Below are 25,185 nucleotides of genomic sequence, written 5' to 3'. Positions count from 1 at the left end.
GACCACATAGAGATGAATCATGATTTTTTTTATTGTGTTGGATAATCTCTCTTTTGATTGGATTGTTTAATCCATTCACATTTAGTGTTGTTGTTGATATAGTTGAATTTGATTTCTTTTAACTTTTAATGTCTTTTTTGTTCCTCTATTCCTCTATTGTTTTCTTTTGCATAAGTGAATATTTTCTAATGTAGCATTTTAATTAATGATTTTTTTTTTTTTTTTTTTACTATATTGAGTTTTGTTTTTTTTAAGAGGTTGCTCTAGGGTTTACCATATACATCTTAAGACAGTCAGCTTCAGATTTATACTACCTTAATTCCAGTGATATACAGAAATATTACTTCAATATAGCTCTATCCCTCAGCCCCCCTCCCCCATTTTTTGGCCATGCTGCGTGTCTTGTGGGATCTTAGGTCCCTGACCAGGGATTGAACCCAGGCCCTCGGAAGTGAAAGCATGGAGTCCTAACCACTGGACTGCCAGGGAATTCCCTAGCTCTATTCCCTTTACCCCCATACTGTAGTATGGCCATTATACATATTGTATCTATTCATGTTACAAACCCAGTAATATTCTTATAATTACTACTTTACCATCTGTAATGGTTTACTCAGCCCCATACAGCTTTGCTCCCACCCACCTCCTTTGTGCTGTTATTGGCAAATATATTAGATAAATACTACCTTTCTATATGTTACAGGTCTGACAGTAACATATATCTATTATTTGATACAACTGCTTTCTAAATCAGTTAAGAAAAGAAGAAAACATTTATTAATACTGTCTTTCATAATTACCTTATTACCTTTACTGGTGTTCTTTTTCATGTGGATTCAAATTACAATCTGGGGTCACTTGCTTTCAGATTGAAGAACTTCAGTTTTTGTTATCTTGAAAATTTTTTATTTTGCATTCATTTTGATAAATAGCTTTGCTGGATGTAGGATTTCTGGTTGGCAAGTTTTTCTTTGAGTACTCTGAATATGTTATTACACTGTCCTGGCCTACGTGGTTTATGCTGAGAAGTAAGCTGTTAATCTTATTGGTGTGTGGGGGGGGGGTTCCCTTGTTAGTCACAAGTCATTTCTCTCTTGCTGCCTTCAAGGTTTTCTCCTTATTTTTGACTTTCAGCATTTTTATTATGATGCATCCTTTGTGGATATCTTTGAGCTTATCCAACTCAGAATTCAGCAAGTTTCCTGATGTATATAGGTTAGCTTTTTTCAATATATTTGGGAAATTTTCACCCACCATTCTTTGGACTTTTTTTCCCCTCCTTTCTCTCTCTCCTCTCCTTACTCCCATTATGCATATGTTGGTGTGCTTAATGGTGTCTCATTTTTCTCTGAGGCTCTGTTCACTTTTCTTCTTTTGTTTTTCTCTCTGTTCTTCAGCTTGAATACTCTCTGTGGAGCATCTCTAGTGAATTTATTTATTTATCTTTATTTATTTATCTTTGGCTGTGTTGGGTGTTTGTTGCTGTGTGCGGGCTTTCTCTGGTTGTGGTGAGCAGGGGCTCTTCTTCGTTGCGGTGTGCAGGCTTCTCATTGTGGTGGCTTCTCTCGTTGCAGAGCACGGGCTCTAGGCATGCGGGCCTCAGTAGTTGTGGCACTCAGGCTGTAGACCGCAGGCTCAGTAGTTGTGGCACACGGGCTTAGTTGCTCTGCGTCATGTGGGATCTTCCTGGACCAGGGCTCAAACCCGTGTCCCCTGCATTGGCAGGCAGATTCTTAACCACTGTGCTACCAGGGAAGTCCTCTAGTGAATTTTTAAAATTTCAATTATTGTACTTTTTAACTCCAGAATTTCCACTTGGTTCTTTTATTTCTTTTAAAATAATTTCGATCTCTTTATTGATATTATTTGTCTGATGCAACACTGTCATTATATCTTCTCTTGTTTCTTTCATCATTGTTTCCTTCAGTTCTGTGAACATATTCACAAGGGTTACTTTGAAGTCTTTTTCTGTGAAATCTGACATTTGGTCACTCTTATAGGGCAGCTTCTGTTGCCTTCTGTTTTTCTAATGTACGGGTCATATTTTCCTGTTTCTTTTCATGGCTCATTATTTTTGTTCAAAACTGAACATTTAGATAATATATTGCGGCAATTCTGGTTAGTGATTTTTCTCTCGCCACACCCTTCCCCAAGTTAAGGTCTGTTGTTGTTATTTGCATGTTTATTTAATGGATGGCTGGATTTATCGAGGCCTACACCCCTCTGCCCCCTACAGCATTAAGCCTCTGATGTCGCTCCTCAGGTACTGCAGGTATGGGTATCCCCAGTCATCTTGGGATGCTAGTGGTATTTGTAGGACTCTCTTCCTCTCTTTACCTGACCACACCCATTAATAAACTACATTAACTGCTGGCTTATGCTTTATTGTTTACAAAATGCCCCAGGGCATAAATTGCTCTACGATCAAATCAAATCAAATCAAATTGTGGCTCCTTTGAAGGAATGGTTTCTGAAGGCAATGTTTGATATTTATTCTGACTCCTGGAGGACTCCTCCTAGAGAAGGAGTTATTATCCATGAGTTGGTTTGAGAATACATGGTTAGTTATTCCTTGTACTGACAGAGAATTCTGAATACAATACATGTCTTCCTTGGCTTTTGATGGAGTTACAGCCCAATAAAGTTTCAACAAGTTTCAATAAGTTGAAAATGCTTACAATACACCTAACCTACTGAACATCATAGCTTTTAGCCTAGCCTACCTTAAACATGCTCAGAACACTTACATTAGCCTAAAACTGGACAAAGTCATGTAACACAAAGCCTATTTTATAATAAAGTATTGAATATCTCATGTAACTTATTGAATACTGTACTGAAAGTGGAAAAAAGAATGGTTGTAACTATATCAGTTGTTCACCCTCATAATCACTTGGCTGACCGGGAGCTGCAGCTGCTGCCACTGCCCAGCATTCTATTTCTTTCCTATAGATCTAGGTAACTTCAATTACATGGGTGTCAGTTTGCTTTTTTTTTTTTAAAGGTATAATTGACAAATAAGATTGTAAGATATTTAAAGCGAACTACATGATGATTTGATATATGTATACATTTAAAAGGATTCCCCCTATTAAGTTAATTAACGTATCGATCACCTCATATATTCACTTTTGTTGAGAACATTTCAGTTCTACTCTTTTAGCAAATTTCAATTCTATAATACAGTGTTATCAACTGTAGTCACTATGTTATACATTAGATCCTCAAACCTTATTCAACTTACAACTGAAAGTTTGTACCTTTTTACCAACCTCTCCCTATTTCCCCCATCTCCTAGTCCTGGCAACTGCTTTTCTACAGTTTTTCTATGAAGCTTGACTTTTTTTTGGCTGAATAATACTCCATTTTGTGTGTGTGTGTGTGTGTATCAACACATTTTCTGTATACATTCATCAGTTGATGGACACTTAAGTTGTTTCCATACACTGGCTGGCTGTTGTGAATATTGTTGCTATGAAATTGGGAGTGCAGATATCTCTTTGAGATAATGATTTTGTTGCCTTTGGATATATACCCAGAAGTGGGATTACTGGATCATATAGTAGTACTATTTTTAATTTCTTGAGGAACCTTCATACTGTTTTCCATAGTGGCTGTACAAGTTTACATTCCCACCAAAAGTCTACAAGGGTTTTCTTTTCTCCACATCCTCACCAGCATGTTATCTCTTGTCTTTTTCATAACAGATATCCTAACAGGTTTGAGGTGATATCTCATTGTGGTTTTGATTTGCATTTCCTTGATGATTAGTGATGTTGTGCATCTTTTCATATACTTGGCCATTTATAGGTCTTCTTTGGAAAAAACGTCTATTTAGCTCTTTTGCCCATTTTAAAATTGAAATTTTTTTTTTTGGTATTGTGTTGTGTGAGATCCTTGTATATTTTGGATATTAAGCCCTTATTGGATATGTGGTTTGCAAGTGTTTTCTCCCATTCCGTAGGTTTTCATTTTTTTGATGGTTCCCTCGCTGTGCAGAAGCTTTTTAGTTTGATGTAGTACCACTTGTTTTATTTTTGCTTTTGTTACCTTTGCTTTTGGTGTCAAATCCAAAATAATCAACACCAAGACTAATGTCAAGGGGCTTACTCCCTATATTTTCTGCTAGTTTTATGGTTTCAGGTCTCATGTTCAAGTCTTTAATCCATTTTGAGTTAGTTTTTGTGTACAGTATAAGATAGAAGCCTGGTTTTATTCTTTTACATGTGGCTGTCCAGTTTTCCCAACACCATTTACTGAAGAGACTATCCTTTTCTCATTGTATATTCTTGGTTTTGTCAAAAATTAGTTGCCTGTACTAGAAAAATAAACCAGTGGATTTATTTCTGGCCTCTCTATTCTGTTTTTCATGCCAGTACCATACTGTTTGGATTACTATCACTTTAAAAGTTGAAATCAGAAATGTGATCCCTCCAGGTTGTTCTTCCTTCTCAAGATTGCTTTGGCTATTTGGGCTCTTTTGTGGTTCCATACAAATTTTTGGACTGTTTATTTCAGTGAAAAATGCCATTTGGATTTTGAGAGGGTTTACACTGGATCTGTAGATTGCTTTGGGTGGTATGGACATTTTAACAATATTAAATTCTTCCAGTCATGAACACAAAATATCTTTCCATTTATTTGTGTCTCATTCAATTTCTTTCGTCAGTGTCTTAAGAGTTTTCAGTGTATAGATCGTTCATCCTCTTGGTTAAATTTAAAACTAGCACTTTATTCTTTTTGATGCTATTGTAAATAGAATTAATTTCTCTTTTTGATAGTTTGTTGTTGGTGTACAGAGTTACAGATGATTTCTGTATACTGATTTTGTAGCTTACGATTTTACTGAAATAGTTTATTAATTCTAACAGTTTTGGTGGAGTCTTTAGGGTTCTCTATATGTAATATCATGTCATCTGCAAATAGAGATGACATTGGAGGTGACATAGTCATCACCAAATTTACTTCTCTCTGATAGATATAGATGACTTGGATAATAACATGAGTGCCAATTTAGTCATGAATGTTTAGTATTACTTCTCTCACCTATACTATAATGAATTTTTCAGTTACTCATTCTGCTTTTATACCATGTGCAATTGTAGACGGTATGGTCTCTGTCTGACTTAATGGAGATTTATGACTTTTTGCTAGCCTCCTTTTGGGAGAAGACCTATAGGTCCATACAGACAAGACTTCTCTTCGTCCTCAGTATGTGAACAAATAATACTGTGGGCTACTGGCTTAGGTGGGCTTTTGGATAACACTACCCACATGTGTATTAACAGTTACATGGATTGTAGAATTGTAGGGAAATTTGTTTCATCATGTTCTGATTCCAAGCAGAAAATACTTTATAATCCTTCTTCTTAATGTAGTTATGCCTAAAGCTATCTTTAAAATTCTTATGAAACAGGGGCTCTATGATCAAATCTGGGATATATAGGTTAGGGTGGAGTGAATGAAAAAAACCTAAAATAGGTTTCATTCCTTCCAGTGAGAACACTGATGAAAGTAACAGAAAATTAATTAACAAAATGAAAACTATATTCCATAGGGTACAGTTAGGATCAGTGGATAGTTACATAGTGGCACATTTCTACTCAACATACAGAAGAGTTTTCCATTTTTCTGAGCTATATAAAGTGTATACTCATATTCCTGGCATCCTCAGATAACTCAGAAAATAAATGTTGGCTATTAGTGATAACCTCAAGTCATATTTTTCAAATTCTGGCTGACTTAATGATATTTTAAGTATTCTAATAATAAAAATTATGTAACTGAGAAGTTCATTACAGTTGGACCTCGAGTAACATAGGTTTGAACTGAGCAGATCCACTTACGTGTTTTTTTTTTCAATAAATATGTACTAAACTACTACACGATCCACCGTTGGTTGGATCTGAGGAGGCAGAACTATGATACACAGGGCTGACTGTAAAGTTATATGTGGATTTTCAACTGTGCAGAGGACTGGTGCCCCTAATTGTCATGTTGTTCAGGGATCAACTGTATTTTCATTCAGCTGTATTAAATTTTGGCCAACTTTCTGCTGAATCTAGCACTCGTTATAACCAGGAGCTACTGTAGGTTTCAAATAAAAATGGCACTCTGTTACCTGAGCATTAAATAAACCACCTGAAAAATGTTTCCAGCTGGTAGAGAGCAGTGCTGTTCATTCTTATTATTTCTCCAATGTCTTTAAATTTTTCTCTGGATCCTCTGTCTGGATAGAAAATACAAGAAATAATAATAGTGTACATCTTAATCATTGAAAAAGAGGGCCTTCCATTAACTCCCTGATCACCTCTATAAGTAATGTAGATGGCCATTACTGGGAGAAAATACTTATGCCAACAGACAATAGTGTAGTTTTACAGATATTTTTAGTCTATCAGCAAGATATTGCAACAGGCCAACATACATTCACCCACTTTCCTCTTTTTTATTTTTTTTTATTTTTTTTATTTTTTATTTTTTTAAATTTTTACTTATTTATTTATTTATGGCTGTGTTGGGTCTTCGTTTCTGTGTGAGGGCTTTCTCTGGTTGTGGCAAGTGGGGGCCACTCTTCATCGCGGTGCGCGGGCCTCTCACTATCGTGGCCTCTCCCGTTGCGGAGCACAGGCTCCAGACACGCAGGCTCAGCAATTGTGGCTCACGGGCTTAGTCGCTCCGCGGCATGTGGGATCTTCCCAGACCAGGGCTCGAACCCGTGTCCCCTGCATCGGCAGGCAGATTCTCAACCACTGCGCCACCAGGGAAGCCCTTTCCTCTTTTTTAAATGGGTTACCCAAATTTTTAGCACAAGGAAGCAATTCTACATTGCATTAACACATTAGCATCTGCTCAAGGGTCACCATCTATTGACTTGCTGCATCTCTAAGCTATACATAAGACAGAGTTAAGCAAATAATTCAGGGTAATAAAACAAATCTCACCATAAAGTACAATGCTATCCCCACACCATAGATTATACTGTGAGAAACCAGTTCCTTCATGAATAAAACATCCATGGTATTCAAAGTGAATATCATTGTAACTAGTAAATTAGATCTAGACTTTAAAGTGGATACTATCCTCTTGGTAAGATACAAGGTTCTGATGAGTGAGTACAAATTACAAACTCAATATATTAGTAATATAGGACACTAAATAAGATCCAGGAGAAAACATATAAAAATGGTAAATGGGAGATATATATAGAAAAATTTTCATGCAATCTGCAAGTATGCTTTGCTTGATTGAGTCACTGAGGAAGATGAACAAGTGTTCAGTTAGAGCTTAACGAGATGCTGAATATTTCTGTGGTTCAAATATTCAAAGGAAAGCAACTGTTTTTGGAGCTCTCTGGAGTTACAGCCCCATGGACTGGCCAGTGTCTTGGGGCATGAAATACCTTGCTCTCAAATTTATCCTCCTTTGGCCCAGAACCTCAGAAAACCAAGATATTTCACTTTGAAGATGATATTTGATCTAGGCATGGCTGACAAAGAATAGTGCTGTCCTACACACAGGGTTAGGGTGTAAAAATCAAGTCTTTGCTGAACTAAGAGGACAGTGTGGTTTAAATAAGAGTCAAACAATCTGGGTTCTAGTCCCAGGCTGCCATTAACTAGCTCTGTGGCCTTGAACTTTTGTCTCTTTCTAGAACTCACATCTGTAATAAGTGATTATTATAGTGATTTACAATTGTGTAATGGTTCATAATAACAAAGTATTTTCATGATGCTATCACATTTCACCTGCCAGCTACCCCGTGAAATTCATATCACAGGTGAAGAAACTGAAGCTCAGAGTGATATGGGGACCTACAAAATCACACAGCCCATAAATGGTAGCATAGGACACCAAAGCCAGGTTTTCTTTTAAATTCTGTTCTCTTTCCACTTTACTTCTTTATCCGTAAAACAAAAGATTGCATTAATGATTTCTTTTTAAATCAAATATTCTGTGATTCACTAGATGTGACATTATTTTAGTATTATTATTTTTTTGGCTGCACCACGTGGCATGTGGAATCTTATTTCCCCAACCAGGGATTGAACCTGGGCCCTCTGCAGTGAGAGCACGGAGTTCTAACCACTGGACCACCAGGGGATTCCCTAGATGTGATATTATTAATGAACTATCTTTCAATTTAGGTGAATTAAAAGATTTATTAAGTATAATATATATTAATACTTAATATATATATTAAGTATTGACTTAGCATATCACTATACTGAGAACAGTGGTGTATGTATAAGATCTAGTCTTATCTACCTCAAGGAGCTTCCAATGTGGTTATTCCTTTGCATACTCATTCAACAGATTTCCAATTAATTAGGACTGTGCTTATAAGAAAGAAAATCATTGTTTATTGCTTTAAAAGTTTTTCACTTCTAAATCAATGTTGGCTAAAGTAAGGAAAGAGCAATCCAAAACAGGCTTGTGTATTGACAGTTTGGGAGTCTGGCCTCACCTCTCATGAAGGCCAATTCTGTACTGCTTTACCTGAGTTACTGCCAATCACCAACTAGGTGAATTTAGTAAAGATTCAAGCCCTTTGTACTTTGATTTCCCCAGTGTGTGTCACAGAGATCTGTTGGTGATACCTGTCACCCTACTGATGTATAAACAGGCTGGGTGGATATCTTGTTCCTCTCTCTCCACTATTCTGTTTGCCCCTCCTTAAGCTGTGTCCTCTGTGGAAGAAGACAACTGAACCAGATAAAAGGAGGACATTCTCTGGAAAGGGTCTGCAAGTAGTTGTTATTACTTTGCTAGAACATTCAAATTAGCCCTCAAGGCCCTTTGATGGGGGAATATAGACAGACAAAAATATTAATAGATGGCTCTAGAACTCCACTAGTAAAGCTGTTTTCGGTGAGGGGATGGTCTGGCAAGTGTTTCAGTAGAGGTTGAATGTTCCTACTGCCCTCCCGGCCTAGGTGTCAGCTGTCAAGTACCTTACTGTTTTGATTACCATAGCTTTATAACATATTTTGAAAACAGGACATGTGATGCCTCCAAGCTTTGTTCTCTCTCAAGATTGTTCTGGCTATTTGGGGTCCGTTGTGGTTCCGTACAAATTTTAGGATTTTTTTTCTATTTCTGTAAATCAATAAGCTTTTATAATTAAAAAAAATTAAAAAGAATGAGGTAGGCTTATATATACTGACATGGAAAGATATAAAATATTTTTTCTTTACATTTTGAAAAGTAGTTTTAAAAACCAAGGTAATAAATGCACACAGCTTAAAAAAAAAAAAATCAGTTTACAACAAGGGCTTCTGATGAAAAGCCATGTACCCTATACCCAGAAGCATGCATTTCTGTTCACAGTCTTTTTTTTGAAATTTTAAAATATTTTTTCTGAGCATTGTTTTTTTTAAACCATTTTAAAAAAATTGAAGTATATGGGCTTCCCTGGTGGCGCAGTGGTTGAGAGTCTGCCTGCCAATGCAGGGGACACGGGTTCGAGCCCTGGTCTGGGAGGATCCCACATGCCGCGGAGCGGCTGGGCCCGTGAGCCACAACTGCTGAGCCTGCGCGTCTGGAGCCTGTGCTCCGCAACGGGAGAGGCCGCGATGGTGAGAGGCCTGCGCACCGCGATGAAGAGTGACCCCCACTTGCCACAACTGGAGAAAGCCCTCGCACAGAAACGAGGACCCAGCACAGCCAAAAATAAATATAAATTAAAAAAAAAAAAAAAAAATTGAAGTATAATAAATTTACAGCGTTGTGTTGGTTTCGGGTGTACAGCAAAGTGACCTGGTTACACACACATTTTTTTCAGATTCTTTTCCGTTATAGGTTATTACAGGATATTGAATATAGTTCTCTGTGCTATACAGTAGGTCCTTGTTGTTTATTTTATATATAGTAGTGTGTATATGTTAATCCCAAGCTCCTAATTTATCTCCCCCCTACCATTTCCTTTGGTAAACATGAGTTTGTTATCTATGTCTGTGAGTCTGTTTCTGTTGTGTAAATAACTTCATTTATACAATTTTTTAAGATTCCACATATAAGTGACATATGATATATTTGTCTTTCTCTGACTTACTTCACTAGTATGATAATCTTTAGGTTCATCCATGTTGCTCCAAATGGCATTATTTCATTCTTTTTCATGGCTGGTAATATTCCATTGTGTTCATATACCACATCTTTATCTATTCATCTGTCAGTGGACACTTAGGTTGCTTCCATGTCTTGGCTATTGTGAACAGTGCTGCTATGAACACTGGGGTGCATGTATCTTTTCGAATTAGAGTTTTTGTCTGTTCTGGATATATGCCCAGTAGTGGGATTGCTGGATCGTATGGTAGCTCTATTTTTAGTTTTTTAAGGAACCTCCATACTGTTCTCCATAGTGGCTGCACCAATTTACATTCCCACCAGCAGTGTAGGAGGGTTCCCTTTTCTCCACACTCTCTCCAGCATTTATTATTTGTAGAGTTTTTAATGATGGCCATTCTGACCAGTGTGAGGTGATACCTCATTGTAGTTTTGATTTGCATTTCTCTAATAATTAGTGATACTGAGGTCTTTTCATGTGCCTGTTGGCCATCTGTATGTTCACAGTTTTTCTGATGCTTACAAGTACACATAATTAACTAACAGGCTTTTGGTATATTATATCCTGAATTCAGCCTCTTTTTCCCACCTCTACCAATAAGCCCTGGTCCAAACCACCACTGTCTTTTGCAGGGACAACTGAAATAACCTCTTACTTGGCCTGCTTCCTGCTCCCACACTTGCCCTGCCACAGCATCTTCTCCACAGAGAAGTCAGAATGACCCTTTTAGATCTTGCACTCCTTTGCTCAAAATCTTCTGGTGCTTTCCTGTCTCACTCAGAGTAAAATCCAAAATCTTTACCTTAACCAAGGAGGTCCTGGGTGGTCTGGTCCTCCACTATCTCTTGGCCTCATCTTCTCTAATCCCCCCTGCTCACTCCTGGTCAGCCATATTGACCTCTTTGCTGGACTCTGTGCACCCCAAGCAGGCTCTTGCCTCAAAGCCTTTGCAACTGCTGTTTCCTCCACCTGGAACGCTTTCTCAGACAACCTCGCTCCCTCAGTTGCTTTGTGTCTCTGCTCAAACGTTACCTCTTAGAGAGGACTTTCCTCAGAATCCCACTTGAAATTGCACTCCCTAGTTTAGGTCTCTAACCTCTTACTCTGCTTTATTTTTCTTCATGGAGCTTGTCACTGTTTACAATTTTTATCTTACTCCATATGTTTGTGTTCTTTCCATTGTGCTTCCCTGCCATTCTTTAGGGCAATTGTCTTTGCCTGCATGGTCGCAGCTGAGCTGCAGGCAAACTGGTATTCCAGTTCAGTGGAAGGGAAAAGTGAGCAAGAGCTCCTAGGGACACACATTACTTCAATTATGTTCCTCTGAGAAGAAATTAGTAACCTAGCCATAGCAGAGCTTGGAGGGCTTGAAAGTGCAGTGTTTCTGGGCAAATATGTGCCTGCCTTCTCTATTACTAGAAAAGGGGATAACATATTTTGATGGACAACTTGCCATAGTCTTCCACAATTTGTTGATTTTAAAAATTGAAAAACCATCTGAAAGTATATAAAATGTTTAAAATATGAAAAGCCATTACGTAAGATCTTACATAACTGTGATATGGTAAACATTACTCACTGTAGAGATAAGTACCGCACTGTGATCGCACTTCTTGTGTCACTTAAAGGAGAATGTTCTCAGTATCAAATTCCCTTGCTGTTTCTATCGTTCCACTTTTTACTGCACAGGCAGATTGTGGTTTCTGTAAGTTGAAGGTCTGTGGCAACTCTGTTGAGAAAGTCTGTGGGCACCATTCTCCCAGTAGCATCTGCTCATTTTGTGTCTCTGCGTCACATTTTGGTAATTCTCACAATATTTCAAACTTTTTCATTATATTTGTTATAGCGATCTGTGATTTTTGATGTTACTACTGCAAAAAGATTATGACTCACTGAAGGCTCAGATGATGGTTAGCATTTTTTTTAAGCAATAAACTATCTTTAATTAAGGTATGTATATTTTTTGGACATAATGCTATTGCACACTTAACAGACTACAATATAGTGTAAACATTTATATGCATTGGGAAACCAAAAAATTCATGTGGGTCACTTTATTGTGATACTTGCTTTATTTCGGTGGTCTGGAACTGAACCTGAGGTATGGCTGAACTTAAATTTGGACTATGCCTTTTTTGTATGGTTTTCCATTGGTGGAGTTTCTAGTTGCCTTTTGTTCATGTGGTTGCTCTCTCACAGTCTTTTGGTTCTCCTGCTCCAGCGTGGACTTTTTGCGCTCTTCGCCTGCTGTATCGCTGTGGGGTCTCAGGATTTCCATTCACTGGGCTCAGTCCACTATTCCGAGGATTCTGTGTCTTCCTCTTTGGTGACTTATCCCTCATTTGCTGGAGTGCACTCTCAGGAAACTGTCTTAAGAATGAGTCCTCGCCCCATGTATTTACCATCATAGCTGGTTGGTCTGTTCTAGATTCAGAACCATTCCCCCTTGAACTGTGAGGCCAGTGTTCTCTTGTCTCCCGGAATCTAGTGCTGCTAAGCAATCTGCTGTCACTCTGACCTGCCTTACTTTGGAGGTTTCTTCTCCCTAGGAGCTTTAAAGATCTTCTATGTAGTCTCAGTGTTCATGCGTCGTTGGTCTCAGGTGTTTCTGCATCCTGGAAGACTTCATTGTATCATTCATTCAAAAATGCTCTCATGTCTGTTTTCTTTGTCTAACTGGAACTCCTTTTAATCAGATTTTGACCTTTTGGACTGATTCCCTGTATTTCTTGTCTTTTTGTTCTGCTCTCTAGGAGATTTTCCAGATGATAATTTTCAACCATTCTACTTCATTTATTTGGATACTTAGTTTTGTTCTGATTTTTTTCCATAGCACACTTTTTTCTTTGTTTTATGAATTCAATATTTTCTTGACTCTCTAGATCAGGGGTCCCCAACCCCTGATTAGGAACCGGGCCGCACAGCAGGAGGTGAGCAGCGGGCGAGTGAGTGAAGCATCTCACTTCATCTGCCGCCCCCCATCGCTCACATTACCGCCTGAACCATCCCCCCCCCCGCCCCATGTGTGGAAAAACTGTCTTCCACGAAACGGGTCCCTGGTGCCAAAAAGGTTGGGGACCGCTGCTCTAGATGTTAGAAGGCAGGTATAATGAACTAACTCTAGAAGGCTGGTATAACCCTACCTAAAGGTATCCAATTAACAAAACACCAAGAATTCTAGAATATTTTTACTTTAAGATATATAAATGCAAGAATCCTAAATAAATTAACAAATCAAATCCAGCTGTTTATTGAAAGAATAATATTATATGACCAAGTAAACTTTATCTTAGAAATACAAAGGGGGACCTTGGTAATATATTCATCCTTATTAGGTCATATGATCATGTCAAGGGATGTTGAAGAAACCACTGTTAAAATTTCACATCTATTCCTGAACACAACTGTAATAAATTAGAATTGGAAAAATTAAAGTGAAGAAAATTTCCCTAGCATATTAATGGATTTCTTGTATCAATGACTAATATTAAAATTAATGACCAAACATTAGGTTTTCTTATTAAAATGTTGAGCAAAAAGTCTACATGAATCACTATTACTGTAATATAACATTTCTCTGGAATTATTAGCTAATACACTCAAATAAGATAACAAAAGATATAAAGAAAATGGTAAAGTATTATTTGCAGAAGGTAGGACTGTCGGACTTCCCTGGTGGCGCAGTGGTTAAGAATATGCTTGCCATTGCAGGGGACACAGGTTCGATCCCTGGTCCGGGAAGATCCCACATGCCGCGGAGCAGCTAAGCCCATGCGCTGCAACTACTGAGCCTGTGCTCTAGAGCCTGTGAGCCACAACTACTGAAGCCTGTGCACCTAGAGCCCATGCTCTGCAACAAGAGAAGCCACCTCACGGAGAAGCCCGCGCACTGCAACAAAGACCCAACACAGCCAAAAGAACAACAACAAAAAACGGTAGGCCTGTCTATCCTCAAATTATAATGAATTAACACAAACTCTATTCGAAATAAGACCAGTAAGTAAGGAGGCAAGTTATAAAAATCAGTGCCATACCACTTTCCACTTACGTGATGAGCAATGATGAAAAACAAACGTTCTGTGTTTATGAGACTGTGAGGAAGTGTCCTCTCATTACCACCAGGGGCATTGTATAATATTATAACCTCTCTGGAGGCCAATTTTAGAGTCACCAAAGGTTCTAAAAACATCCATAGTCTTGAATCAAGCATCTCTACTCCTAGGCATACAAGCTAAGGAAACAGATATAAATGGAAAGATGAATGAAGAAAAAAAGGGAAGCAATTTAAGTGACAATCACCTGGGTGCTCCTTAATTATATCCAGACAACATGGAGTATTGTATAGGTGTTTAGAAAAATGATGTGGATCTTTGTTGTCGCAGAAAGAAGCTCATAGCAAAGTGAAAAGGGCAGGATACAGATTAATACTGTTAAAATTATGTAGTCATATGCCTATATAAGAAGACTAAAGTCTGGAAAGACATACAACAAAGTGTGTGTGTGTGAGAGAGAGATTTGATAACACATTAAATTATTATCATCTATTAATATCAGATTGAAAACTGATTATTAGATTTTAGTGACTCATCTAGCAAGAAGAATGGTATAAAGGACCCCTTCCTTTTTAAAACTTACATATCTTTGAAGGTCGTGGGGTTGAGTAGGTGAGGGAGCGAGAGGAGCAGAGATCAGGCTGGTCAAGAGAACTGCTATGGCAGGAAGCCTGATGCACCTTTACAACCTGTGTAGGACTAGTCTGACTCTAAAAGTAATAGCAATAATACATTTGCCAAAATATATACGAGTTAAATTGCTAAATTCTACTCTGGATAAACACAAGGAATGTTATTAGCTTTGTTAAAAAATTAATGCAAAGTCTATTTTAACTGAGATATACCTAAACTGTAACACCTACTTTATTATAGATGAAGTATTTTAAATGTTAATATATGCCTTTCAGCATTATATATACTATATATTTAGTTCACTGACAAAAGTTTATTTTCTATTGAATAATCTGCTTACATTTTTTTGAAACAACTGCCATAATAGCATATAAATATTCCCCCAACAGGTATCTCCTCTATCTCCTCTCTAGTTGTGGCTATATAAAATAAAACTGGGAATTTTATTATTCTCCCTCCTTTTCACCTGCATATGAAATGCTTATCTAACTACACATCTCACAGTGGCACTAAGCTAATTACAAAAGTCTGTTTAAATCTATCCACCTATCTTTTGTTTTGCTACCTACCTGGGCCTTTTCCAAGCAGGCAGAACATCTCCAATCAGTCTGTTATCACAACTAGGATGCAGGAGATTAGTGACTATGGAGAGAGGCAGAATCAGTTTACATCCTTACAGGCAAGAGAATGATATTACTGCACAAGCAAGAAATGTGAGGCTCCCTGACCTTAATTTAGAAAACCTGCAGTTAATAATCACACTAAAGTTGGTTTTACATGCCAGTTTTTGTTTCCTGTTTTTACAATTTGAGTGTCCTTTGTGGTTACCAAAATTATTTGCTAAAAGGCATATATAAACATTTAAAATATTTCATCTATAATAAAGTAAGTCTTACGGTTTAGGTATATCTGAGTTAAAATATACTTTGCATTGATTTTTTTTTTTTTACAAAGCTAATAACATTCCTTGTATTTATCCAGAGTAGTATTTAGCAATTTAACTAGTGAATTACGACAATTAATACACTGAAAACTCCTTTCTTAATTGAGGAACAAAATGGGTTTTTCACTGTAATCTGTCAACCCAAATAAAGAACATATAGATTCCACCACGGCACTCTTACCCCTCCCAAAAAGGTCAACTGTTTCTCGAAGGAAAGAGAACTCAGCCTGAAGCTACACATTTAGCAAGGAAAACGGGTCAAAGAACAGATGTGCAGAGCTGGGGAGAATTGGTACAGGTGATCCGGTCAGTGTGCAGAGGTTCCAATAACAGCAAACTCAACTTGGTTTCTTTTTTCATAGTCGAACACTTAATGAAAACAAATCTAATTAACACCATAGCCAAAAAAGAAGTATAAGTGATCTTCTAAAGTGTGGTTAGCTTTCACTTAACATTCTACTAAAGGAACTGTATTAGCCAAACCCATCTCAGCTGCTTCAATGTAACTCACTGTGTGTTCCGTAAAATGAGTTTTGTCTTCAGACACTTGTTCTCTTTTAGAGAGAGAGTGCTTTACAGTTTGTGTGTGTGTTACTGAAATGAAATGTACAGTCTAGCTATGGAGGTGATGCTCACAGGATGAAAATACAGTGTGAGTCTATATATGTGTATATACTGATATAGAAGAAAAGTTACAGGGGCACTTTTGGTGCCCAAAATTTTAGGTTTACTAAGTATTTCCAAGGTACTTTTGGTATTATGAAAATAGAACTAATACTTGGAGGGGGAAAAAAAAATCGCAACAAGTCATGTTTGCTACTTCCATGATAAAAGGAAAAAATATCTATTACATGGAATCAGTCTCCCTTGGGTAAGTCTAGAAGAAGAAGAAGAAGAAGAAGAAAAAACTATGGGATGAATTTGCAAAAGTGTGAAAAGATGCCTTTACCTACACCAAGGCTGCACTAAGACTGCTCTTGTAAGTTACATCGATTTTCTAGATCTATGATACTAAACAGCCATCCCAAGGCTCTGTTGGTTACATCATGTATATTAGCATTTCAACTTTCATCTCTCGGGCTTCCCTGGTGGCGCAGTGGTTGAGAATCTGCCTGCTAATGCAGGGGACGCGGGTTCGAGCCCTGGTCTGGGAAGATCCCACATGCTGCGGAGCAACTCGGCCCGTGAGCCACAACTACTGAGCCTGCGCGTCTGGAGCCTGTGCTCGGCAACGAGAGGCCGCGATAGTGAGAGGCCCGCGCACCGCGATGAAGAGTGGCCCCCGGTTGCCACAACTAGAGAAAGCCCTCGCACAGAAACGAAGACCCAACAAAGCCATACATACATACATACATAAAAAAAGAATGTAAGCAGACAAGAATAGCATTAAAAAAAAAAAAAACAAAGTAAAATATTGCTCTATTCAACTTCTTATCTGCCTTTGGCATTATTAACTGTAAGGTCTCATAGAAATAAATATTATTTAAAAAGTTAAAGGCAGTGTTGGGACTTCCCTGGTGGTGCAGTGGTTAAGAATCCACCTGCCAATGCAGGGGACATGGGTTCGAGCCCTGGTCCGGGAAGATCTCACATGCCGCAGAGCAACTAAGCCCGTGCACCACAACTACTGAAGCCTGCGCACCTAGAGCCCGCGAGCCACAACTACTGAAGCCTGCACACCTAGAGCCCTGTGCTCTAGAGCTCTTGTGCTCTGCAACAAGAGAAGCCACTGCAATGAGAAGCCTGCGCACCGCAACAAAGAGTAGCCCCTGCTTGCCGCAAACTAGAGAAAGCCTGTAATGAAGACTCAATGCAGCCATAAATAAATAAATAAATAAAATTTATAAAAAAAAAAGTTAAAGGCAGTGCTATCTTCAACGGAGACACTAAGTTAGTGAACTATTCTCTCTCATCAGCCAACTGAACTAAAAAGTTTTGAGGCCCTTTTAAACCAATGCCTGTTTTATAACTTTCTAAAAAGTATTTCAGTAATTTTTGTTAATCATTATATTAACAGTAATTATATACTTAGAGGATCCTAGTACTTAAAACATCAGTAACCATGGAACATCTTTAACCTGGTCAGATATTTACTGATAAGGCATTATTAACTTATTTTTTACAAACAACCTTACAACAAGATAAATGCACATCCCAGCAACATTCTTAGCAGAGGAAAAGGTATCCTTATGGTTTTCCTCCAGTAACCTAAGATAACTGGTGTCATCATGAAATAGCCAAAAAAAGTTATAAGATACAAGGGCTAACTTTCCACATGATCAGACTAACTTTTAAGTCGAAATAATGTAAAACATCTTAAAAAATTTTTATGTCTTTAAAATGTGATTTTAAAAAGTCCTACCATATGGTAGTAAAAACATTCACATATAATTTAAAATTCTCAAAGCAGCTTTTATCTGAAACGGAAAAAAAAAAAAAACCCCAAGAAAAAAAATTGACAGTAATACGTATTGTTTCTAAATTAAAAGGTTATTTTTTTGGTAGTTGTGCTTACTAATTATTTTGCAGGGTTTTTAAATTGTTCATTATCAAAAAAGACCCAAAGTATACTAATACAATTGAGAACATAAGAAATCTGAATCTTTGCTTTCAGTATCCTTAGATATTTTAGAGCTATAGGATTTATTTTAAAGTAAATTCAGTAAAGAATATTTACTATCATTTATGAAAATAAGGATCATATTGATGAAAATAAAGACCTCCATTTCAATTAAACATTTACTGAATATTTAGTACATATCAGGTGCTCTAGTAGGTGCTTTTATAAGATTCTCTGCCCTATATTTCTAAAGTGTTAAATCGAAAACTTTCCCAGTAAACACTGTCTTTTAAATGGTAGGTATGACTAGTCACATAATTATATATAATTTAAATATATATTGTTCATAGTATATATATAAATCTATAGTTATACACTTTTAATGTGTATTATATATAATTATAAAGCTATATGCATAGAAAAATTTTTTGGTTAAACAACTTGTCAAAATGAATGGTAGGAATATTGTTCATTTAATTAATGCAAACCACCTGTCAACTACCTATAGCAGTCTGTACTTAAGTGTTAAAAAGATCCAGCTGAAATGTAACTTCTCTAATTCTAATCGGAGAACTATTTTTTCCCCACAGCTAAAGGGGTCACTTGAAACACAAAAACTAGCATTGTTTTTCTGTGATTAGGTTACAGTAGCTTAAGTCTCTAAACACCAGAATGCCTCACACAGCTGTTAATTGTAGACCAGGGGACTGGCTGACATCTGCTTCTTGCTTCTTTCGTTAACGGTTCACTTCCAGGTCCTTAAAAAGACTGTAGGCTTTCTCCAAAGATAATGTTGGATGCATCTATGTCTGCCTTCTACATAGGTGGCTTATTCTGGTTTGTCACTCTCCATACAGTGCAAATCTGAGTGAACTCACATCTGTCACCGATCGACCCAATTCGTGGGCAATCTTTTCCCATCGACCTGGGGTTCCTCCTGGGAACTTAACCATACTTCTTGTCAGCTGGCTGAGGTCCTCTTCTGTCCATTCAGGTGCCTGCAAAACATTAAAGAAAAAAAAAATAATTCAGAGAATGTTCGCTAAAACATTTAATAAACCTGTGAAACCAAGTATTGGCATTATGCTTTCTGCAAAAATAACAATGTTAAAATGTATCTACTAGTTTAGGTGAAGGTCTGAGTTGCATATTTAACATTAGAATGCAAAGCTCCTGCAGCCTTTTAAATGCTCCAACGTACACCAAATAATAAAGAAGAAATACTGTGAACCCAGGCTCTTAAAGACATTAAAAAAAGAAAGACAGTTGTTTTGAAGTGCATTGTGTCACTAATGCTCACAAATGCCTCATGTGAGCTTACCACAGGTCTTGAAGTTTTTAAGAAAAATGATTAAAAAAGCAAAAAACTTTATAAGTGTAAATGAAAATGTGAACAAGTAAATGGACTGATTCAGAATCAGAACCGAGACAAAGATATATTTTTTGTTCATTCTACGTAACGATATTTAATTCTAAAAATCATGTATCTTCAAGAAGTTAATTTATCAAGTGCTAGCATTTTGTAAAACTTGAGAACAGAAATTAGAAACTCCTGCAGCCAAGACTTAAACCACCGGGTCCATGCAAAGCAACACTTCCTTTTTGAGAAGGTAAATAGCTTCTAAAAGTTGATCAAATTATTAAATTGAATAATAAAATACCTTAAAGATTATAAAAATTTTTTTTTTTGCAAAAGCCAAAATTCTCAGAGCAAGCATATTCTCTGCATTTTATTCAGCATTACCACTTGGTGAAACCCAAAGTTGAGCAAAGCAAAAGAAACCATCATCAAATAACAGATAAACACGTTACAATTATTTTACGTTACAGCACTAAACTATTTCCTACCAGAGGCAGTAGCCACAATGGTATAACACAAGACTCTAGGAGTCAGCAGAGAGGTGGAGGAAGCCACCTTATTTTCCTTTAATTAAAAAGAAAGAAAAAAAGAAAGAAGGAAGGAAACCTCTGAGACAAATACCTTTTCTAATCACCGTTTCCGATAATGAACAGGCACACATCAGGCCGTATGCATTACAGGACCATCAGCACAGACAACAGTCAGAGGTGAGTGACCCCAGGGACTATCTCCACAGCTACAGCAAAGCTTCTCCCTGACACTAATCCTCCCTGTCATTCTCCCACTGTGCTCTAACCACGCTGACATCCGCCTGCCTCACCGCAAGCTTAACGGGGCCCTTCCTGACTTTTTACTGTCTCCCCCAATCAATGGTTCAAGCGTGCTCTTTTCACCATGTCCAAATGGCAGCTTCACTCATAATCAAAGTGCACTGCCCCTGTTAAAGGGCTTTCCGAAAGGCTCTCCCATTTGCATTCATTTGCAAAGCAAACTACTTTTATTCACTTTGTTCTGCTATCAAGAATGTTCCCTGAAGCAGATAAATTGGCATAAATACAACCTGCCACTTAAGAGTCAGTAAATAATAGCCAATAGTAGGGAGGATTTTATCAATCATTCTATTTTGTATCCACTAAAAGCTGAAAGCCTCAAACATATTCATCAGTACAACCCTTATGAAACATGCATAAATTCCCTTCTATAAAAAGGTAGCCTGCACTGAGTACGGTCAGAATTTCCTTGATTATTTAATGAATATCAGAAATCTAATTCTCCATATCAGATAATTTAAAAATTTACACTGAAGGTTTTTTACTTTCTTTTTGCTTGTTTGTTTTTACTTAGGGCAAAAAGCATTATTGAGATATTATTTAGACGGACATAATTGGATTTTCTAGGAAATCACTTTCGCTAAAAAGCTGCAACTTGAATAACTATACCAATTGGCTTCAAAATGCAAAAGTTACAAAGCATTTAAATATAAGCTTATAGTACAAAGTCATACATAAACAGCATTAAGTTGACGCTGCACAGAGATAGAGTATTCCAACCATATAGTATATCAATGCAACTTCACACTAAATCAGATCTTATTTCTGCATTAATTATAACAAACACATCTTTGTAGCAAACAAAATTGTCTAAAATGTCAATAATATAAGCCATTTTTTCACAGAGTAAACTAATTCTTTAAAATAATCTATTTTTAATAGATTGGTCTTCCAAATATGCTGCATATATCAACAATGGGCATTAAGAATCAATCTAATTTTAATTCCTTGTTAATGAGTCTAAAAGGATAGTGCCACTTTTTTCTGGAAAGGAAAAGATTTAAAGCAAATATTTGGATGAATATCCTGAAAAATCATCTACTTCCTTGAAAATCTTTCCTTTTAGTTTCACTGTTATTTCACAGCCATGATTTTATTATTAATATTAAAAAACTAGATCAATAATAACTGGGACCATAATCTGAAATCTTTGAAAGAATCCTTTTAGCAGTTCATTATTCTCTCTCTTCCAGCTGTACGGCACTTTGGTGAATGTGTAATTCCTCAGCAATAGTTGGTTGTGTCTTTAGAAGCAACAGAGCCTACTGTGACCCAGCTACTGCAGCAGCCATGAGGGTGGCCTTGGTGTGAACGTATTCTCCTTGCTCTAATCTGGAGCCAACTGTAGCTCTGAAAGTCAAATGAGTGCATATGCATACCGCTTTGCCACTTAAGACCACGTGTGTCCAATATTACTGAGACACTGGGCCAGAAATTCATCTCTACAGTAAAGTAATGGAAGACACCCCATGGGGTGGGGACAGCTGTTGTGACTACACAAGCATTCCAATTTTGCATCAGAAAAGCCCCGCTCTGGGAATAAATCTCCATACTGAATAAAAAATAAAAAGTTTTCAAATTATTTAATACATTTATGTAATGACCCCAAAATATATCTGCTAAAGTAAGAGCTGATATAACATTTAAATTGTATTCTCTCTACCCCTTTGGGATAGATTTTTGTCATAAAACGAGCTAATGTTCAAAGATTCAGTGCCTTTGAAAATCCTTAATATTCTTGGGGGATAGGAGTTGGAGGCTGTAGGGGAAAGCACACTGTACCTTTAAAGTAACCTATACATACCTTTCCCCTCACAGAGTTAGACCGTAAAATGTTAATTACAAACTCAGGCAATTTATTTGGTACTGAAAACTTATGACCCAATTAAAAGAAAAATTTTAAATGTACTTATTTATTGCATTTTCATACTTTATTGAAACTCCCTAATGAAGCATATTTATGTTGAAATGACTTATTAATGATCCTTATTTATGTAATTACAGACCTTACAATTTTGGATTCAACAATTTTTAACAGATTCAGCTCAATTCATGAATTCTCAAATTTTACCTAGGAAATAATATCCTTACATAGCATCACCCAGTTAAAATATCACATATGCATCTAATAATGTGGATGGTATATCTAATGATCGAATAACCTGCTACCCTCTCATTCTACATTCTGTACTGACATTGTGTTTTAGAATGTGCATTTGGCTTTCAGCTATACAATTTTCATTTCCAGTTTGAAAATTGAGCAGTTAATTGACCTTGACTATATATGTGGATAAATGGTATATTAAAAAACCCAAACAACAAAATTAAAAACAAATCAATCACCTCTAATGTCTTTTCACTCTTAGGAGGAGAAACTCTTCTTTGAAGAAAACTTGCAGCTCATCCTAAGCTAGTATTATAGTGTTGTGATCCTTTAGCAGCAGTCGTTGTGACCAGAAAGGTCTTCCCATCTATGATTTAGCTACCTTGCCAAAAGAGAGATCCCCTCTGGACCAGTGATCCTAAAATGTGGTCTGGCGCCAACCGGTAAACGAGATTGTTACCCACCTGTGACAAAGTTCAGACACTTAACAGCAGTTGACCGCTGCCACCACAACCAAGAGCAATCAGCAGGCTCTTCCTTTAGAGACTATAAGCCAGTTGGGTTAGTTGTCAAACTAGCCTGGTGCGTCACATGAAGTGCGAGCTGCAATCTTGTTCGGCACAACAGGACTACAGCTTGGTCAGCGGTAGCAGGAAATAATTTTTAAAACCTGGGCCTTCACTATAGAAAATTTGAGAAACACTGCTCAAGACAATGCAAATAGCTCAAATTCCTTCTTACCTCCTTTTTTTTTTTTTTTAGGAGCAACAGTAAATACTTGGAGGTCTTGAGAAATGGACACAAAGATGCTTGATCCATTCCTTTGCAAAACATTTTATGCCACTAAGTGTTGGGGGGGACTTGGCATGTAGTAGGAGATTACACCAGGTACAGGGAACAGCAAATTGCAGAGGCCTTGAAGTGGGAGCACGTCTAGGATGTTTGAGGAACAGCAAGATGACCAGGGTGGCCAGAGCAAAGCAAGCCGAGGTGGCAGGGGGAGGAGGCGAGGTCAGAGGGGCAAGGAGGTAAAATCACAGAAGGGCTCGGAGGCCATCACAAGGACTCTGGCTCATTTACTCTGCCTGACACAAAGCTATTGGAGAGGTTTTTTTCCCTTCAGTTGGTGGAGAGCTTATTTACCAAAGGGGCTATTTACAAAGGTGTGAGTGGAGGGGAGTCACAAGAGCTAGTGCACTGACAGTCCTGACAGCTCAAACCTGCAAGAGAAGATGCCCACAGAGTCAGCCTGCTTACGAGGTGAGAGTGAAATCAGGTGCAGGGCAGCAGTTGGCCTGAGATGACCACATCCAGAACCACAGCTAAGTAGGTTTGTGATAATTTACTGCACAGGCCCAACAGTTGATGATAAGGAATAATATCAGGGTGTGATAAGAATCTCTGAAGTCATTAATGACAGTACTAATCTCTCTCTGCCTTTTTTATTCCTTTACTCTCCTTCTGTGGGGATTCAGAAAGGAGTAACGATAAATAAATGTGATCAAGGGTATATATTTACCCAGAAGAATATGATTTTACGTGGAAAGATTTGTGAAGTCTTACTTAAAACTATGATATACATTATTCAAATTCTAACCTAAAGAGTACATACTAGAATCATCTATTCATGGTAATTTAATATTGAAATAAAGAGCTGACACCATCGTACGATGTTTGACTGCCGATAGCTTTGAAGCCTCCCCTCTCCCCTCCCCCCTGTGCCCCACATCTGGGTAAGGCCTGAAGGAAGCCTGAGAGGCTGAAACCTTGCACATCCCTCCGTCCCTCCGTGTGTGCGAGAACCCTCATCCCAGCCCCACCCCAACCGCAATAAAAAATCCCAAACCAGCCTCCTTTTCTTTCTCAGGTAATTTTTGGGCCAACATGGAAAGCCTGCCCTGTTTTCCCCAGAAAGCCTCGTTATACAATCAACCTTTTTGTATACTCTTGCGGGGGGAGGGGGGTTGTGTGTGTGTGTGTGTGTGTGACATTATCAGTCCTGACACTGGGACCAAACTCTGGGTATGGAGGTGGTAATGCTGTCCCTGCAAGGTGGCCACAGCATTGGGGGCAGGATGTCTAGGGGGTGGCGACCACCACCCGGGGTTATCTTCTCTTGCTTTGGTTTGCTGACTGGATCTGCTGCCTGGTACTGCATTTGCTGAGTCCTACCAAGCCTCTGTCATAGATTTAACCCACCTAAGTTGGAAGCGTCGATGATTGGTGTTCACAGAGAAGAGTATGGGATCAGGGACCTCCTTTAAGTAGCCTTGGGTTGTGTGTCTCAGCCCAGACTCATCTGTGTCTTAGATTGAGTTGTGTCTTGATTGATGGACTCAGGAGAAAGACTCTTAACTTGTGAGATGCTGCTTGTGTGTCTCAAGTAGGTGGTGTTGGCCCTGTTCTAAAGAGGGCTCGGGGAAGAGAGCTTGTTCAGGCCCGCTGGGTAGCCACCTGTATGGAGGAACAGCAGTCCCTATTTGAAGAGCAGTTGAATGACTGAGATTCATACTCCTAAAGGCAGATGGCTCCCTAGGACCCTATAAGATGCTTTTGCTGCTTCTGCTGCCTGTGTCTCTGTTGAAAAAAACATCTTGATCCTCAGGGTTATAGAGAAGAACACCCCTGGCATCC

The 25,185-nt window shown here is 38.0% G+C and overlaps 1 protein-coding gene across 1 annotated transcript in view; it reads right to left on the bottom strand.

The window, feature by feature from the left end:
- DNAJC1 (DnaJ heat shock protein family (Hsp40) member C1) overlaps positions 1–25,185 on the bottom strand; it is a 197,790-nt gene that overhangs the window by 13,692 nt on the left and 158,913 nt on the right. Inside the window, exon 9 of the mRNA XM_007189873.3 lies at positions 19,136–19,255. Coding sequence (XP_007189935.1) covers positions 19,136–19,255 — 120 coding nt within the window. The remainder of the gene's footprint in view (positions 1–19,135; positions 19,256–25,185) is intronic.

The sequence above is a fragment of the Balaenoptera acutorostrata genome, chromosome 3 (genome assembly GCF_949987535.1).
Source record: "Balaenoptera acutorostrata chromosome 3, mBalAcu1.1, whole genome shotgun sequence".
In the NCBI taxonomy this organism is placed as follows: domain Eukaryota; kingdom Metazoa; phylum Chordata; class Mammalia; order Artiodactyla; family Balaenopteridae; genus Balaenoptera; species Balaenoptera acutorostrata.
This window is presented reverse-complemented; position numbering and strand designations above follow the sequence as displayed.